The sequence below is a fragment of the Rhea pennata genome, chromosome 3, assembly GCF_028389875.1.
Source record: "Rhea pennata isolate bPtePen1 chromosome 3, bPtePen1.pri, whole genome shotgun sequence".
Taxonomy (NCBI): Eukaryota; Metazoa; Chordata; class Aves; order Rheiformes; family Rheidae; genus Rhea; species Rhea pennata.
Window position 1 is genome coordinate 88,364,084 of NC_084665.1, and position 19,026 is coordinate 88,383,109.

Consider the following 19,026-nt stretch of genomic DNA (forward strand, 5'->3'; position numbering starts at 1 on the left):
AACACACTTCCCCAGACCTCTTCCTCTGAATAACGTGCATCGCGATGGCAGTGGGTATTCAGCTGATGCATAGGCTGAGGTAGGGTGCACCCTGCCTGCCTGAATTTCCCAGCATCTAGAAGGTGAATTGAACTTTGCCAACACATATCTTGCTTGAGGAACTAGGCTGATATCTCGTTGTCTGGATAGACAATGGTTTTTCTCCATCAAAATGTTTTGGGTTTTTTTTTTTCCATTGTATATCAAGCAGCCTTAGTTTATTCAGGGATCTAGTGGTCTCCTGGGAATAACTCGTGACTCCATTGTCTTCCAGTGCAAATGTATTTTCCCAGATGGTTCCCAAGGTACAGTCTGCACAGATCTCTTGGTGGCCAGAATAGCTGATATCGCTGTGACTTATCCTCTGCCCATATAAAAGTAAACGTAATGTGTTACTGTTCTTTTTGGGCACTGCTGCTTGTGTACATGGTGCATGCAGCCAGTAGATGGTCTTCCACCAAACTAAGATGCCTTCTTTCTTTCAGGTGTGTGAGAAAGAGAAATTGCTCTCAGAAAGGAACCAGCTGAAAGCAAGCATGGGAGAATTGTTAGATAACTTCTCGTGTCTTTCCCAAGAAGTGTGTAGAGACATGCAGAGCCCTGAACAGATCCAAGCTCTCCACAGATACTGCCCCGTTCTCAGACCTATGGATCTCCAGACAGCCACCAATATCAGCCCTTCACCAGTGGGAGTAGAACAGAGCCTGGTAACATCCCAGTGCGTTGGGGAAAGCATGCAGTGCTGCTCGGAGCAAGGCTCGGTGCAGCTTGGAGCGCCTTGGCTGCCAAACAACGTCTCGGAAAATTGCACGGCTGGCGGGGGTTTGGATGGAGCTGACCAAGGTACTTACCCCGAGAGAGAGCTTCCGCTAGAACAGAGTAGCCAAACGGTCACGGTAGACTTCTGTCAGGAAATGACTGATAAATGTACAACAGATGAACAACCTAGGAAGGATTACACCTAGTGACTTGTAACCTTAACGTTACACCTGGTCAGGTGTTCTTCAGTCAGCCAGTGGCAGTGTTCATTTGTTGTCTAGAAGAACGTATTTGGTGCACACTACAGTGGTCTTAGCAGCAATACTGTTTGTAAGTATTCCCTCCTCTCTACAAGCAGGAGTTATCTTCACAATGGTGCTATCCCTCGCTCAGGCAGGGAACTAAACAGTGGTAACACTGTCTGTTTTTGTATGTTAATTTCAATCTTAACAGGGATGGACATAACACCTCTGAGGACCCAACCGCAGCTTTTTTTCTCAGTGGCCCATGTCACAAAACCCTAACTCAGGAATTTCCTCTGAATGTTCAATTTTTCATTGAAGACAGCTTCTTTACACATCAAAGTTTTATAGATAAACTGTACATAGTATATATAATATATATAAAATATATATATCCATATGCAAAAGTCCCTGCATGCCTCAATTTTTCTCATCCTACAAACTGGAAGCTTTCATTTATATTGTATAAGCAAGTTCCAACATTCCTTTTTGTCTTCGACGCTAGAACTAGTTTGGTAACTTGTTACACAATTTTTTTTCTCAGTTCGCAGTTCAGCAATATCATTCAATTTGTACTTATTTATAAAATTTTAATGTTGGAAGCTTATTTGAGATTTTATTATAGACAATTTTTTGGCACAGCCATTTCGTGCCATTTGAGCAATGTGGACTTATTTTATTTTCTTGCAGATACTGTACAGTAATGGTCAACTTTGCCACTTGCACTGAGTTTCTGGTCAAACCTCTTTTCATAAATGAAGTCATGACTTCAGAATAACTTGAGTATATGGTTTTCTTTGCTTTATGGCTTAAAGAAAATAGAAAAGTTTTAGCTAATAAGACAAACACTCAGGAGATCATTATGTAGGAAAACAGTCTTGCCAAATACTGAATTCACTATACAATTTGTAAAGAGAATCTGCTTGAATTATTTTTATATTCAGACTTCTTTCTGTTTCACATACCAAGCTTAAGTGCTGTTAATGATGCTTTTGGATTCTTATAGGGTAAAGTATATTTCACTCTTTAAAGAAAAAAGTATTTGACAACTGGATCAGTTCATCCTATGTTCCACAAAGTAAAGTAAATGGAAATCACATCGATACACTTTGGGGGACTTTTCATCCAGCCCCAGTCTGCAACCTTTACTCGTGGAAGCGACTGCAACTCCGACTAGTCCGTAGCACCTCACCTTAGCTTTCCCCAGATGTTTACTTCACCAGACCCGAGTTGCAGAGTTGGGTCTGGTGAAGTCAGTGATCCTGCTTTGGTCGGAACTGTTGCAGGATCAGACCCCTAATTGTTGACTTTGGTTTCCATACAGAAGTCAAGGTAGCACTGTATCCTCTAAGAGCAAAACATTAATCTGTCAACACCCAGTTTGGTTACTTACCCTTCAGATTCTTGTGTTTCAGGATGCTCTCATCCTGCAGCACTACCCTCAATGCAAACTGCAGCTAAAAGAGTGCTGTCTCAAAGGAGACTACTCAGTGAATTGGCTTAGTTGTATCTGTATTGGATTTGTATTTTAAGCAATGTTGACTCATGTTATGACTGTGTGGGACAGCAGCTTTCCGAGCATAACATCTGTATGTACAGTGTAGACAGAAAAAGTCCTCTTAATGCTTTTTTAATAATTATTATTATTATTATTCTAAATGTATTGAGTTTTTATTTTGTGGTTCTTTGCCCTACGTGTGCCAGGTTGCGTGGCTTTATCCTGGACGACAACTGTCATGTGCTTTACTGGCTGATATTGTTTGCTCTTGCTGAAAAAAAATGACCAGCTGTTCACACCTGTAAAAAAAAAAAATGGGAGGAGCCGCTTCTCAGAAGCACTGAGTGATAATGTGGTCTTCTGTGCTAACGTTTACACTAGAGGTGTGTGCTGGTGCTTTTTTGAGGTAGATCAGCGTCTTTACCTTGGAGGAGGAATCAGCTCCCTTTCTCCGCTTCTTACATCTTGAGCCTGTGCGCATGGACCGTCACCCACTTGCTTTTACCCTCTTCCCCCAGACTCTTATAGCCAAGCTACCCTGGAGGAAATGCATATAGCATGTGCCATGTTTGTTGAAAATACTTTTTTCCCCCGCATGTACAAAGGAAAACTAGTATATAGTGTAGGAAAATATTTATGTTTAAGTATTAATCGTTACTGTACAAAATCCTTACCTTTAGGTGTTCGAAAATATACAAATGCCATAAACTCCTAGTTCACAAGGTTGAAAAAGGGGGGAGGAGTCATCTTTTTTCTTTTTAAAAGATATTAAACTAACCATATTTGAACCCCCTCCCAGCCGTCTTTTGCAGGTAACTGACTGAGAAGCTCTTTTGGGGAGAATTTGATTTTCCTTTGAATTCATTGACGTTGCAAAGCAGTTCTGTGCTTCACAGAGAAGTTTTGTTTCTATGAGACCATGGTGAAAGCTAGAATTTAAAACTAAATGTGAATCACATTATAAAGTCATAGCTACTTGGGGGTGAGGGGAAATGGGTGGGAGGGAGGGAAGGGTCAACTGACACAGTATTTTAAAGATGGTTTTTGTTGCCTTTTTTATTTTTAAGTGACCTCCTATATATATGAATAGATAGAATGTTTTATGAGTATAAAACCAAGTTTTAACTTGCTTCCTGACATGAAGATTTACTCTGCTAACAACTCATGTGCAACTGGTACTCTTGACCTCATTCCAACGATTTAAAAAACCCACCCACACAACCCATTGCGCTGCAGCTCTTAGGTTTGACCTGGCTTCATACTGGTGCTGGGTCTCTTGATTTCCTGTATCATGGGAACTGATATTTAAAACCACTGCTCAAATAAGTGTCTCTTCCTCAGTCTTTCCCTCTCTTCTCTCTTTCCCTCTCCTGTGAGCTTTTCTGGATGTTTGATTTCATTCTTCCTTATTAGAAGTGGCTGATTTTGTGTCACTGCTTCCTATATTTACATGTATCTTGGTTTTTCAGTGTTTTTTTTGTTTTTTTTTTTTTTTTTGGTGGTGGTGGTGGTAGTGGTGGTGGTGGTGATTGTTTTTTGTTTCTATTTTGTTTTGAGTTTTTTTTCGCTATCCTGAACCATGTGTCTCTCAAAACTGTTACTAGGCTAACTTTAAAGGGAGACACAGGGAGAATTAGTTTCAGACCTGGACGTGAGTTGACATACACAACTCCTGCCATGAGATCAAAACAACTAACCATTTAAAGAATATCATTTAAAAGAAAAAAAAACTGACTGCAATATTTATTAATTTTAAGAGTTTGGCCGCTGATCACCGTGCTCTTTAAGTAAGGATCTCTTTGCTTTTGTCAGAGAGGCTATGTGCAGCATCTGATGGGTCAGGCGTTGCGTGGGAGAGGTGTGGGTGAAACCCTGTTTCCCTGCTGGCAGCTGCACCGCTCTCGTGGGCATGGGAGTCCCTGAAGCTTTGTCCAGTCTGTATCTAGTCCTCCTTTTTCTTTGCGATTGCTATGTTTGTAGCACCAGAAAACCTCGTTTCATTTAGGCTTGTTATGCTTTGTCAGGTGAGTACTACACTATATAATGTGTTTGTTTCTCTGCGTTCTCTGGGGGTGCCTTGAACACAACTAAAGCTCGTTGCAAGCTGATTCTGGAACAAAAAGGTAGTGCAAAAATGGAAAAAAAAAAGAAAAAGAAAACAAAACATAAAACAAGCAAAACAAAAGCAAAAATGTTGGCTGTGTTATCAGGACATCCCAGTATTTATATCACAGACTTCCTAACATATGACGACTCAGGCGTCAGAGTTTGATGCTGCAGTATAAAACTATTATTTTATATATTGTACAAGTAATTTATTAAATGTCTTTCTAAGGGTATATGCTGCTTTTAAGATGCACTATATTTTTGGATCTAATCCTTGTATTATTTTTTTCCCAAGGAAGTAAAATGTGCTGCAAAGGCAAGCCACAGTGATTAGTATGCTAACTGCTACTTCTCTTTAAAAAGGAGAGTGGGAACTAGATAAATAACTTTGCTAAATGGATTAACTGCTGCCAGAGAAAAGATTAATGCTGATAGTAGGATTGATGATCTGGAGTTCAACACTTCGTAAAGTCTATATTCCAAGGAGCGCTTAAATAGAAATTAAAATACATAGATGTATAGTTAGATTTTTAATATGTAACTCTATGACTGCCTAATAAAACAACAAATCTGCATGCTAGAGTCAGTATAATCCTGTAATAAAATGAAATCCGATCCACTAGGAGAAAGCATGATGAAACACTCTGATTCCAGAATCAACACAACATCCTCACTTGTGTCATGTAATCCACTACTGTGGTTGTTGAAAAAAAGAAGTGTAGGTTTTCAGAAAGGAGCTGTAGTGAATTTTGCAATGAGACAAAGTGAACATTTGCCAGGTTTACAAGAGCTTGCATTTTGATCTACTTCATATCCTCTGTGATCCCTCTGAGGAGCACTATTTTCACCCTTTTTTTCTGATTGGCAATGTATTTGGTGGTGACTTCAGATGGATGTTGTAGTCTATGTTTGCAGCATTTTAAAAGTATATATTTTAGGTCTGTCGAGAGAAGGTTTAGCTTCAGTAGGAGCAGCGGAGCTGATGGTCTTTGCATAAGGAGGGGATCTGCTGAGTACAGAGTGGCTTATTTTTATCGAAAGTGAGGTGAAACTGAAGTCATTAACATACAGAACTTATGTTCTGTTTCATGCAAGAAATTCTCTCAACACATTTTGACTTCATTTCAGTTTTGTCTCTGCCAACACAGTCCAAGTTAATTTTATATACATATATATATATATATATACACATGTATGTATGTATACATACATATATAATTCTAGTCAGAGTGTGTGTTTTTGTATTTTCCTGTTTATAATACATATATGTGTATTTATAATACTCCTCGGAGTATTTCATGACTCAGGCATCAGATCTGATGCTGCAGAATACAATATATGTGTATATGCATATGTTCAAATACTGTGTTTATATTTAAAAGAGCTATTGTTGGTGGTCTGTAGAATAATTATTCTCTTTACCCTCAAAGTTTTGATGGCATTACTTGCAAAGACAAAGTGTACAGTATTTTCCTACACTCCACCAAGATAGGTATTATTTATATCAAATGCAAATACTGAGATGCATTTTAAGGTATTGCACGTATACTGTTGCCATTTTTGCGAACAAAACCACTCTTTCGGCGGGAAGGAATCCTGCAAATACCTTTTCGAAGGTGATTACCCAGAACAAACAGCTGATAAACACTCGGTTAGGTGACACCTGCTCTGCTATGAATTTCACTGGCTGTGGGACGCGTCCTTTGCGTAGGAGAGACGCGCTGCGTGGTTCGTGCGGTACCGCTGCCGTCCCTTCTGGCGAACGCGGGGCGAAACTAGCGTCCTAAAATAGAAAGAGCAGCCAGCAGTGTTTGAGTGCATCGACTGCTTAGAAGCAGAGCTGGTCCCGGGCTACGAGTCCAGCGAGCTGCTGCGTGAGGGCCGAGGCCGAGCTGGCGTTCCCGCCTGGGCTCGTCTCTGAGCGGAGCCGAGCGACCTCCGAAACGGCGTCGGGGCGGAGGAGGGAGCCGTGGCGTGACGCGGGCGCTTGCCGCTCGGGTCCGCTGCCTGCAAACTCCGCCTTTCCGCGGGGATGGCGTTACCCTGCGTTGGCGATACACCTGAGAGAAACGTGCATGTTTTAGATACTGTTTTTCACTACTTCTTGTGCTCTGAAAATATCTGGATCCCTCAGACTGGCAGAAATTATACTAAACACTCTGGTGATTTTCGATGCGTGTTTGTTTACTATTAATTTCAAGCATCACCTTTGATTTCAAGGGTGGGGATGCCCTAAGAGTTTGTTCCAGAACCAGTTGGTTACAAGTGCACCTCTTATATATGCCTTACAAACTTCAGAGGCCATATTCAAAACAGGGTTTTATCAGTGTATGCAAGGGGGTGCAACCCCTCTTCTCTTCCTCCCCAGGTCAAACAGTATGGACAGTTTTCACACATATCTACCTGTATAACCCTCTGTACCTCTCATAACTGGTCAATGACTGTAACAGGTTACATCAGGTGTTTTTTCTACATACTTTTTACACAAATTCTATGCGATTAATGTAACTTAATTCAATGCATCATTTTATTGTACTAGTTCTTAAGCTTGTCTTTATTTTTTTTCTAGGTGACTGTGGTTTCTTGTGATTTTTATTGTATAAATAAATGAGGTGGCTGTTGATGCTTACTCTCTGTTACTAAGAATTTTTACCTTTTTGGAAAAAAAGCATTGCTATGAACTAATGAATTTAAAACGTCATTTACTCATTGTAAATACAGTATTGTGCAAAAAACAAAAATGAAAAAAAAAGACACCCAGCCCTTTTCATTCATTTGAATTGCTAGTGTTAACTGAATTTTGTCTAGACACCATTTCTGTTGATGAAATAAAGACATATCATTATGTATTGTAAATCGACGTATCTTGACTCTGAAATTGAAGTTTCAGTCCTGCATTAACACGCGGTTTGCAGTTTTGGTTCTGGAGGGTATGTAGCATGTAGTCAATATTGCCTGGTGAGTTGTTGGCCATAAGAAGAAATCTCCACTCGTATCACCCCATTTTTAATTCACTAGGTGTCTTTGACCAGGGATCCAGTCATCTTTGATCTGCAGCAGGACCAGCCAAGGGTGTTTCATTGCAGAGATGAAATGAGATGATGTTTTGGAAGATCAAATAGGCAATATCTATGCCCGCTCTCCAAGTGCTTGATTTAAGGCAGTTCTTCTAACTTGTTGTTTTAGTCTTGTAAAGTGTTGGTGTACATGTTGGGAGGCACACAAGCAAAAAGAGGTTGAGTTTTGTTTCCCCTTTACTGAAAGCCTGAGAAAAGCTGGAAGGAGTTTCTGTCGAAAAGAAAATAACTGCTCAAAATCCCTGTGTGTAAAATAGGGCAGCGTTCTACTCCAAAGCAGGAACTTGTGAGATTGACTGCTTGCTTCGCTTAGGCCCTAGGAAGCCCAGAAAGCGAAGGAGACAAAGTGACAGCTGTGGACGCTGGCGTGATGAGCAGACCCTGCGTTCACACAGGCAGGGATGCGAGCAGGGCACTGGCCCTCGGAGACACCCCAGCAGACGGCGACCACCTCTCACCGGGGCCAAGGTGACCTAAAAGCCTAGTCAGGGAGACACAACCAGCTGGAGGACTCTCATGTGGCCTGTTTGCTGGGAGGCTGCAGCGGGGCATGGGGAGAAGGGCAAGCTGCTAGTGAGAAGTTGCTGGCCTTTCTACTGCCAAATGGGGAAACCCTAGATCATGGGCTGCTCAGGTCTGATTCTGCATGTTTGCCATGGGTCACCATCCTTACAGATTTAAGCTCTATCCTCCTCAATCTACAGGGTGAATGTTAACCTGCAATTTTTCAACCCTAAAATTCTCAGTGTAGAAAACCAGAAATGTTGCTTTCCAGAGTTTCCTAGTTTTCTGAATCTTCCTGTTGAGCATGTAGGAAGAAAGCTTCCCACCCCCTGAAATCTGTCAGAAGATGTAGCATCAGTTGCAGCAATGCATAGCCTGATAGTAGAGACTATACACCAGCAAAGCTATTTCTCCATCCCTAATCAGTTGCTGCCAGTATTTAAGAGCCACCATCTTAAACTTTTTTTTTCTTTAAAATACTAAACAAACACATGGGCAAACTGTCTGTCGATGAGTTTGTAGGGAGGCAGAATATGGATGTATGTCATGAGTGCTTGGACAAAAAAAAAAGGGCAATCTCAATCTTTATACTTGACTCCTTTCATCTTTTTCTATTTTTTCTTCTCTTTTTCTGCTAGTCTTCCAAAGAGTTGTCAACCTATGGAGGATTTTTATGATTAGGGAAACAGGCATAGCGAGCAATCTTGAGCTGTTTCATCGGCTATTTGAGTGACTAGAGCATCAATAGTGAATACAAGCTGTGACAAGCTTGACAAATAAGGACAGCCAAGAGCATGTAGCCAGAAACAGGGTCAGGAACAGCCATGGTAAGGTACTTTACTTTCTGGATACACAATTAGAGGGATTGCTTTCTTGGGCCATGTGCAGCTTGTTTAGAAATCCAATCCTCCAGAGCACGTCTGTCTTAGCAAACTGAAAAAGAAATCTTACTAGTTTTGCTTGTGCTTCAATTCATCTATATGAACTAATGAGACAGCAAAGGAAATAAGATTTTCATGATCCTGAGCTGATGCCCTGCAGATCTTCCTGAATAGCAAACTGAAGAAAAGCACAGGTGTTCTGCATTTGAAATGAATAGTCCAATTTTCCTGTTTCAATGTTGAAACCAAAAATGTTAGCTATGAGGAGGAAATACTAGCATGAAGAGTTTGTATAAAATCTTGAGAAATACGTTAACAAAGACAGAAGAGCAGCAAAATATTCTTCAGACAGATTTTTCTCTCTAGTAAATTCTCTGTGCCTTCAGATTCCTAGTGTGTTTCTTGCATCTTTTATTCGTTGGCTCCTGAAGCCTGGGGAGATTGAGAACCTGTAACCTTTTGGGGTACTTTCAAATCAAACTAATCCTTTCTTGTAGGTATCTTGGGTCTTCTGCTACCTTTAAAGGTTACGTATCAGGCCATTTTCTGATATGAACATTAGCAGCCTGCACAACAAGTTGTACATCTCAATATGTTCTCCCAAAGACACGAAGCTGTTTCTGCAATGGCAGCACAAATCCAGTTCAGTCCACATGAGAAAAATCTTGAGTTTTGGAGCAAGCTAACAGTCAACACTGTTGGGATTGGCATAGAATTTAGGAATAAAATAAGTGCTTGCTTTCTTGAACTGTATTATGATTTTAGCATTATAGGGGAGGGAGAGGGGAACATAGCAACAGATAAGCTGCTTTTTATCTTTCTGCTGAAAGTAGTTTGTGCTCAATCCCTTAGTTTATTTGTTGTCCTCAGAATGTCATTATTTTTTCATTATAGATGATAGTTCTAGGAGCATGCTCTGAAAGATAACAAGAGAAAGAAGCATGAAGCTGAGATGGCTTAAAGGAGAAAAAGAAATGTTATCATAGTAATTAATTCAGGTCGCGCACATGCACAGATGGGTGGGGGTGGGATCTGTTGCTTATATGAATTGCTGATAACATACTTACCTTGTATGTATTGGACAAATCCATTTTTGTTCAGCGTTAGTAGTAGGGGTGGGAGAGAGAAAGCTTGTTTTTACACCAAAATCCCTAAAGTAACCTGCTTAAAATCAGTGGTCCCACCCCATAGCCCTTGCTTTACACATCAAGGGATTTTGTATATTTTTCAATGGCTCTAAAGGCATACATTTGCAAAGATGGAGTCAATTAGGAGAGCTTGACTTGCTAAAATCCAGCTGTCTATTGGTGCTACACAAATCCTCAGAGGGGTTCATCATTCATCAACTCCTCTTTATCCCCAAAGCTTGTCATTTTCTAATTTCTGTGTTTGTGCACTTGGTGAATAGTGTGATGAAGTAGGTTTTGCAGGATAATTGGTACACTGGCTGTCTTCATCACAAGCCTTTCCTGAGTGCCCCAGGGCAGAATGTAATGTGCAGAATAAAACTAGTTTGGAATATTTCTTTAAAAAAGAAGTTTGCATAGAAAAGCCATACAAAAATAACAGCATGTACTAGCAGATTAAGTAGGCATAAAGATTTCTCATATAAGGCATCTCAAACATCCTAGTAGAACACAGGATTTTGCCAATTCCTCATCCCACCTGTAGCTTTTCTGGTAGAGCTTAGCTGTCAAAACACTCTTCTGCAGTTATCAGATTCATTATTTCAATGTGCATTTGTGCTTATCAAACCATTCCCATCCCCAAGAGTGAGAGCAGTTGCACAGCTAGTTAAATAAATGGATGTTTATTCCTAAAGTATAGTTGAAAAGATGAGTAAATATGTCTTGTTCTGGAGAAGATTGCAAGTATTCAAGCTGAATAGCAGCTCTCTTTCATTTCTCCCTCACTACTGAATATTTTCCCAATGGGTTAAACCTCAGAGCTGAATGGAGAAGTGAGAAGTAGAAGAAGAGTTGAACAGCACAGAGAAATAAAAAAGAAATCTAGTGAAGGAAATCCTGGCCCAGTAAATAGTAAAATTTCCCCAACTTCAATAGATCCAGGATTTCAGCCCCAGAGATTTTCTTGTCAGTAAATGAATAAAACAAGCAGGTCTACCTGGGTCTGATTCTGTGCACTGAGAGTACTGCTTAATTATCAGGGGTTTAGACCCCCCTCATTCACCATTAGGAGGGGGCCTTTCTTTTAAAGATACATTGATTTCTTTGCAGCCAAATGTGTTAAAGAAATGACACTCTGAAAGTATAAGACTTGGAAGGAAAGGGTGAGCTAAAGAACAAAGGAGAATGAAGATAACAACTCTTGAAAATTAAGACTCTGAATTTGGGACCCCAAAATACCTAGCAGCTTTTGAAAAGCTTGATCCAATAACCTTGGTTTCCCAAGAAATAAGTTGAGCTGTAATGTTGTTAGGAATATAAAACTTCTAGTAACTTCTAATTTTGTTTTGTGATTCCAGGAACTTAGTTCCATCTACGTAAAAAAAAAAAAAAAAAAAAAAAAAAAAAAAAGAACCAGGAGCACTAGATATGTCAAGTCTTCCCATCTTCTTAGTATATCCTTGGGCACTTTTACCAAGGGGGCTGTTATTTCTATTATAGTAGCTCCTTCAGTGAACATTTAGGCTATTGGTGCAAATGCAGTAAACTAAGTCTTCTAAAAGGCACTGGCCTTTGTGAGAAGAGGTGCCAGTCTAATTAATTTTAAAGTAAAATGTGAATATTTCCCATCTCAGTTAACCAAATTAAAACTTACAGGCTTTAGAACACACTTTAGGATTCTTTAGAAAACTACTGTTTATGGGTCAAAAATAGCTGATGTCAGATAGCATGCAACTGGAGTCTTCTAATTGAGAAAGCTGGAAAGAGACACATACAGCAGAAGTCAAATGCACGTAGCAATGAAACCGCACAACCTTCCACCTTTGTGGAAATATTTGTATTCAGCTTTTGGAGAATTAAATTGTCTTGATACTTTGCAGATGCAACATCAGAAGATAATTTTTCTGAGTCAGGTGGTGACCATGCTCTGCAGAGCGTTCTGATGTTGTGCAATTGCTACTTTGATCAGCAGAAAATGCTCTAGGAGGAAGAGCAGTTGACTGGCTCAAAGGTTGACTTGGAAAGCCAAGCTCTCTCCTTCTCTAATTGCTCAGTTGGAGTATTCAGACCTTATTGTGGGCTCCCCAGAATGAAAATGAGAGTTATGCCATGAACATAATGGCATTGTGGCAGCCTTGTGCACAGCAAGGCGAGGCAATAGCCCTGAGTGCAACACTCTAAGAATTAGGTGCCTAAATATTCTGTGATTTCTGGCTTTTTCCCCTTTCAAGAGAATAAGCATTGTTATCTATATTAGTTAGTAATAACCTTTGTCTATATCAGTCTATTAAGTTGATCAGACTTAAAAATATTTCACCCACCAGTGGAGGGCCTGACCTTGTAAATTTTTTTTTCTCATAATATTGTTCATGTGCAGAATCCTCTTGATCGCAGCATAATTTCTACACACCTTTGTGAATCTAACTCTCAGTTCTCCTTTGTGAAAGTAGTTGTAATAATTCAGTGCAGCTCTTCTAACTGAGTGAAGTGTGTTTACCTTTGTGAGTAAGGCTCAATTGCCTGAGGAAGCTTGGCAGGCTAAGACAGTGGAGAAGAAGCCCCTTTGTTCCATAGCAGCATCTCCCTTAATTAAAAGAAACAAAAAATGTGTCCAGAGATGCAAAACTGGGGGCAGATCTATGTATAAATTCACAATATATCTTAGAATATATATCCTGGAGGATATACAGTATCTTATCTTATAAGCAAGCCTTGGAAGTGATTATGTTGGAGCTAGTTATCATTTAACAGATTGCTCTGTATCACTTCAAAGCTTGCTGACTGAATTCCTCAATATCAAAGTTTTGGAATCCAGCAGGGAGAGTGATTTAGGCTGTATTAGTGCCTCCTTAGAGGCTGAATTCCCCTGTCACTGTAGATCATAACTATACTTATCCCAGGTCTCTACCAAGTTGAGGCTAGCTCACTTGTGTAGTCCATGATGCTCTGGTCATTGTACTCAGACAGACATGTCGTGCAGTGACTGTCTCTTTCTATACTTTTCTATGTTCTTTCACTGATACAATGAAGGTCTTGTTTTGGTGATCTGTCCTTTGAACTTGATAGACCTAAATTTTGACCAGCAAAGGCTGAAGGAAAGGGCATTTTTCCCAGTGGGTCATACTCTTAAGAATCCTTTGGCCTAATAAGTTATTCAAGCTTTATGTCTCTTTCATTCTTGTTTGCCATTCTGCATAATGGATAAGCTTTGACAACAGAGTGACCAAGAATCTTAATAGGGTATGCAGACTGTTTTGGGTGTAAAACTAATGAGTTGTAGCATATTTTTTTTTCAAAGTTTTATGCCATAGCTTGGCATGAAATAAATTAATTTCCACCAATTTCCAGGCAAGGAATTTTTACAGAACCTAGTTGGTCTGGGCTGTGGCCAAAAAATGGTTGGTCTGTTGACGTCTACGAACGGGAAGAGCATTCCTTCTTTCATATACGTAGCTGATTTGATTTGAACCAAAATCCAAAAAGCTGATGAATCCTCATGACAAACATGCATTTTGGGTTCAACTTCTTATTGAATCATTTGTTGAGGGCTCACAGAAAAGCACTGAACGCATTCTTTGTTAAAATTAGAAATGAGCATTTCCTCCAAGGAGCTGCCTACACTTACTGAGGGATGCAGTTCTGTACCTTGATTGCAAATACACACTTGATCATGATCTGGCCAACTACTATCAACAACCTAGTTTTCAGATTTTGATGAAGAGGATGAAATACATTGTGGGAGGTAACTTCCACAGTATTTTGTTGCCTCTCATCATAATTATTATGGTAAGAGACTCAGGTTTGACATGGAAATGGCATTGGTAGTATTGCTCAAAAATCTCTTCTCAGCAGACAAAGGTCAGGCATCCATAACTGCATTATTAGATCTGTTAGGTACTTTCAGTGTTATTACTCACAGGATGTGGTTGACTTATAAGCAGACTTTTGCAGTTTGAGGTGTATTTATTGACTTTTGTGTAGCTTTGAGCTTTTCTTTCAGCTAAGAATATGGTGGCTGTAGGTAACTGCAATCATCCCGCTATCTTAGTACAGCCTCAGCATGCATTTGTTTAGAAGTTGCTAGAATGGTTGTTGAACTATAGAAACTGATAGTTTCAATGTTGAGATGATACTCCTTTCTCACCCAGCTAATGCAAAGATTGCTATAATCAAATTCTGCGACAAGCAGGGGTATGAAGGAAAACAGAAAACAATCTAGCCAAGATGGAGGTATAGCTGATGGTTGGGAAATGTATCAATGAAAATTGAACAGCATCAGCTCCAGTAAGTCTTTTGTTCTATTTGGCTACTCAAGATTAATAAGATCTGGGTTAGAATAGACTGTATTTTGGCTGTTTAGAAAACATTTGTGGGTACAGATTCATTGCTATGTTACAAATTGCCTCTCCTGTGTCCATATTACTGATGCAAGTCACTATTAAGCAGACAAGGCAGTAGATTTTTCTTTTTATACTTCAGCGGGAATTTTAAAAATACTACTCCTTTTAAATGCTTTTTTTAAAAAATAGGAAAATTAGTTTTTGAATGCTCCTGTCACACAGGTAAATCTACTCAGTCTTTATTTCATTTATCTAAATATTAATATATGATGATTGTTTCCTGGAAGTCAAATTAAAACAAGTTAGATCAATGCTGCATGCTTTTAACAACCAAAACTAAATAGCGAATATAGGGAATTACAGACCAGAAAGATAGATGAATTAATGCTCAATATTTTTATGATACACTAACAGATCTGTATACTGAAACTGATATTCAGAAGGTGCCTTAGCAATGCATGTACCAAAGTGCGTTTGCCAAAATAGTGAGGGAACTGTACATAGAAGTACCTTTACTTTATAGTATCATGTTCTATAAACAGGATAGATACGTAAGTCACATTTTAAAGTGCTAGAAACAGTCCAATACATTGTGATCCACAAATGCAGGATTCCAAAACAACGTTACTTTCAAGACTAACGACATTGCTTTGCAAGCTGAATATATTTCTTCCAGATCTAACCTGAAAAATAGTTTCACTGTCACTGAACATTAAAAGCTGCCAAGCAGACTGTATAAATTTTCAACAAGATGCTACCCAAATCCTGTTTAATATCTTTTTGCTCTTCATTTTTTAGGGAACCTTCTCATTTCAGTATCAAAAAAATCAAAAGATAAACAAGTTGGACTCTACATCCACTCCACACAAAGTGGAAAGTGATTGTGTGGCCTCTACGTGAAAATTTAAAATGGTTTATACTATTTATATGTTGTAGAAGCTATAATTCCATGAAAATTGGAGGTCATAAATTGTTGATGAGCAACAATTGAGAGCATTTTCTGGTTCTTACCAGTGGCATATTGTGTGGTTTGTTGTTGAGGGTAGTGGAGTTCATGTTTCAAGAAGAGTGAGAGAAAATTGAGTAGAATTGATCACTTTGAGGGTTATGTGAAGCAATCTTCTGTCTATTACATGCCCTATAAAAAGTTATTTAAGGGCATTGTCCTGGAAGTATTTGTTGTTTGTCCTCAGAGGACAAATCTCAGGATTCAGAGTCACCAGAACTCAAATTATCTTTGAAAAAATCTACTAGATGGCGCTTGAATGCGAGCACTGGTTGTTTATTTGCACTGAACATAAGGAAGTTTAGAGTGTGTGGCCACGGAATAGGAACAGCTGCTGAAAACAATATTCTGTAGTTGTTGGAATGGTCACTGCAATTATTTGGTGTTTAATATGTAGAACTTTTGGTTTGTTCATTGAGCAGTTGTTCAGCCCAGTGGTCACCCCAAAGAAACTCCCTGAAGCTGAGGGAAGTTGAGCCATTGGTTTCAATCCACTCAAGACTTCTCTTCCTTAGTTTCAAGAAGGCTGGAGCTGAACAAGCTCCACTGGGCTAGATGACAGTCCATGTAGACTCAGGTGGAAGGTGTAAATAAGCTTAAATAAAATGAACTTCAAGACTGATAAAATGAACTTCAGATCCTAGGTGATGAATAATTTCCTAGTGAGGTTTTTTGCCCTCACCAGAGAGGGGGAAGCGAGTGTACGGAGCATGGCTTGCTCTGGAGGGCTCGCAGCTGTGCCATGTTGGGACTGTGTCAGGAGGCCCAATTCTCCAAGGTGTGAAGCCGGGCCCCCTTGCTTCTGCCCGCTCCTCCCCGGGGCCGGGAGAGAAAAGCCGGTGCCCGAGCACGCGCCCCCACCGCCTCTGTCCCCCGCCCTGGCAGCACCCGCTACCCCGGGGGCCGCGGGGCGCTACTTGCCATCGACACGCGGCGTCCCGTGGCGGTGGGCGGCGGGGGGCTGCTGGGCGGGCTGCCCTCCTCGCTGCGCTTCCCCTCGGATCCGGAGCCGGAGCCGGGGCCGGGGCCGGGGCCGGGGCCGGCGGAGGACGTGCTCTCGCTATCGCTGCCCGGGCGGTCCTCGGAGAGCACGCGGGAGAGGAAGCTGGACTTGCGGGCGCCCGCGTGGTGCCCGCTGTTCGGAGAACCGCAGCGGTCCTCCCCGAAGTCCCTGCAGATGCTCACCCGGCTGCGCTTGCGGGGCGCCCGGCGGGCGGCGGGGGCCGCCCCCTCCGCCGCCGCCCCCTCCGCCGCCGCCCCGGGGGCGCTGCCCGCGGCGGCCGGCGGCGCCTCCTCGCCGCCGGCGGAGGGCGGCGGCGGCGGCTGCTGTCCGTGGTGCTGAGCCGAGCCGAGGCGGCGGCGCGGCGCGGCGCGGCGCTGTCCGCGGTGCTGATCGCCCGGCGGCGGCGGCGGCGGCGGCGGCGGCGGGAGCGGGGCGGCGGCGGCGGCGGCGGCGGCGGCGGCGGCGGGGCGCGGGGCCACGGCGTTGCTGGCCGCGCGGGGCGGCGGCAGCGCGGAGCTCTGCTTGGCGCTGTAAACGCTCGGCTCCTCCTCGGCCGGGGCCGCCGGCCGCCGCGGCCGCCCGTAGAGGGTCTTCTTTATCCTCTTGATGCCCAGGTGGGCGATTTCTAGGATGTTGAGGAAGAGGGAGACTGCGGCAATGCTGTTCATGAAAACCATAAAGATGGTCTTCTCTGTGGGTCTGGACACAAAACAATCCACCGTGTTAGGGCAAGGGGGCCGAGTGCATTTGTAAAGGGGGGACATGTGAAACCCATATAAAAGATACTGACCTATCATAAAGCCCACTTCGACCACTGACCGGGTCAGGATATGTAGGACATAGGTGCGCAGCAGGGACCCTCTCAGGGGTGCCTTATTCACTTTCTTCTGCTCTTCAAGCTTCCGTAGCTCCCTCTCCACTCTCCTGTGTTCCTCATGCATGGGCTCCAGGTCTTCCAGCTGGGCCCTCAAGTGGGCCTTTTTCTTCTGTCGTTCTTTGTCAAGAGCCCTTAGCCTGTAGAGTGCATGGCCCATGTAAACAAGAGATGGAGAAGAGACAAATATGATCTGCAGTACCCAGTATCTGATCAAAGAGATGGGGAAGGCTTTGTCATAACAGATATTGCTGCAGCCAGGTTGCTCTGTGTTGCAGATGAACTCAGACTGCTCATCATCCCACACGTCTTCGGCAGCCACTCCCAGCACCAGCATCCGGAATATGAACAAGATTGTGAGCCAGATTTTGCCAATAATGGTGGAGTGGATGTGCACTTCTTCAAGGATGCTGCCCAACAAATTCCAGTCCCCCATGGTCAGAGGTTCATATCTGAAATACAAACCTCTATTTTATTTTAATACACTACTGGATTCCTTTAGGAAATGGCCCCTTTTTAGTATTTCTTTTTAATAACAATGTTTCATACATATTTTAATAACACAAGCAATCTTAGGAGTTCATCATTATTTTACATTTAATGGGTTATTAAATGAATACAGACATTATGGTTACTGCTGAAGGATGCAAATATGAAATCTGTATTTTAAACTTGGAGAGAGACTAATTTCAGCTGTGAGTCAAAGTACTTCTTAACTGCCTACAGTTTAACAGTATTTTCTTCCCACTGGGTAAGAAGTCATTTTTTTTTCCACTTTGCAAATCTATTGCCAGCTATAGTTTAATTCTACACCCACTCTATTGTAATGTCTGTGACTTTGGTGCAGCTTTGAGTATAAAACTAGTAGAATAAGATATAATACTTATGGACTTCGTTTCTGTGAGAGAATTTCAAGATGTGTGATAGACAATTTTTCATTTTCTAACTTTTTAGTGCCATTCATCCAGTGTTTTGCTATCTACCAGAGTAAAAATCCACAGGTTTCTCATTTGGATTCCAAAAATATGAATACATAAGTAATTTACACATAACTAACTATACATGTATGAATAGTCTCAGTTCCTGAACATTCATATCCTAAGAGTGCCTATAGGATTAATATTTTGAAATTTATTCATTTATTCATTTAAAGTCTTATTGAAGTCACCAAGAATTTGACTTAATTATAAATTTCAACACACAAATAAAAGGGAACACACAGTGGAGCAATACAAAGATTTATAACTGTGAGTATGAGACGACCAGTTTGACTGGCTCTTGCCCAGAAGCTTTGAGTCATCAGCAAATTGATCTACATTCTGCTGCAAGATGCTTGATTTCCACGGTACCCCCAATCACCATTTGAACTCTAAGATATTTGTCTTCTTATCTGTAAAAGCACAGCACATTGTTTTGTGCCCTCAGATTTCTTTCTGCTAATATGACAATAAAATACTGAAAGCAACTTGAATCCTATCTATACGAGGGGTGTTCATTTAATTTTTTTATGTTACAATGCTTCTAGAAAGTCCAAACTTCCACTCATCTACAATCCTTAGTAAAATTCCAG

General features: G+C 41.3%; 2 protein-coding genes across 7 annotated transcripts in view; one reads left to right on the plus strand and one right to left on the minus strand.

Annotated features, from left to right (window-relative positions):
* Positions 1 to 1,423, plus strand: part of BACH2 (BTB domain and CNC homolog 2) — a 196,826-nt gene extending 195,403 nt beyond the window's left edge. For all 6 annotated transcript variants that reach the window (XM_062572745.1, XM_062572746.1, XM_062572744.1 and 3 more), the window contains one exon: positions 525 to 1,423. In XM_062572745.1, coding sequence (XP_062428729.1) covers positions 525 to 1,004 — 480 coding nt within the window. In that variant the 3' untranslated portion in view covers positions 1,005 to 1,423. The remainder of the gene's footprint in view (positions 1 to 524) is intronic.
* Positions 1,424 to 6,495: 5,072 nt separating this feature from the next.
* GJA10 (gap junction protein alpha 10) lies at positions 6,496 to 17,892 on the minus strand. The gene is made up of 2 exons (XM_062573081.1): positions 17,070 to 17,892; positions 6,496 to 6,704 (listed from the first exon to the last, which is right to left on the minus strand). The coding sequence occupies exons 1-2, from the start codon at positions 17,890 to 17,892 to the stop codon at positions 6,496 to 6,498; spliced, it is 1,032 nt and encodes a 343-aa protein (XP_062429065.1).
* Between the last annotated feature and the right edge of the window lie 1,134 nt (positions 17,893 to 19,026).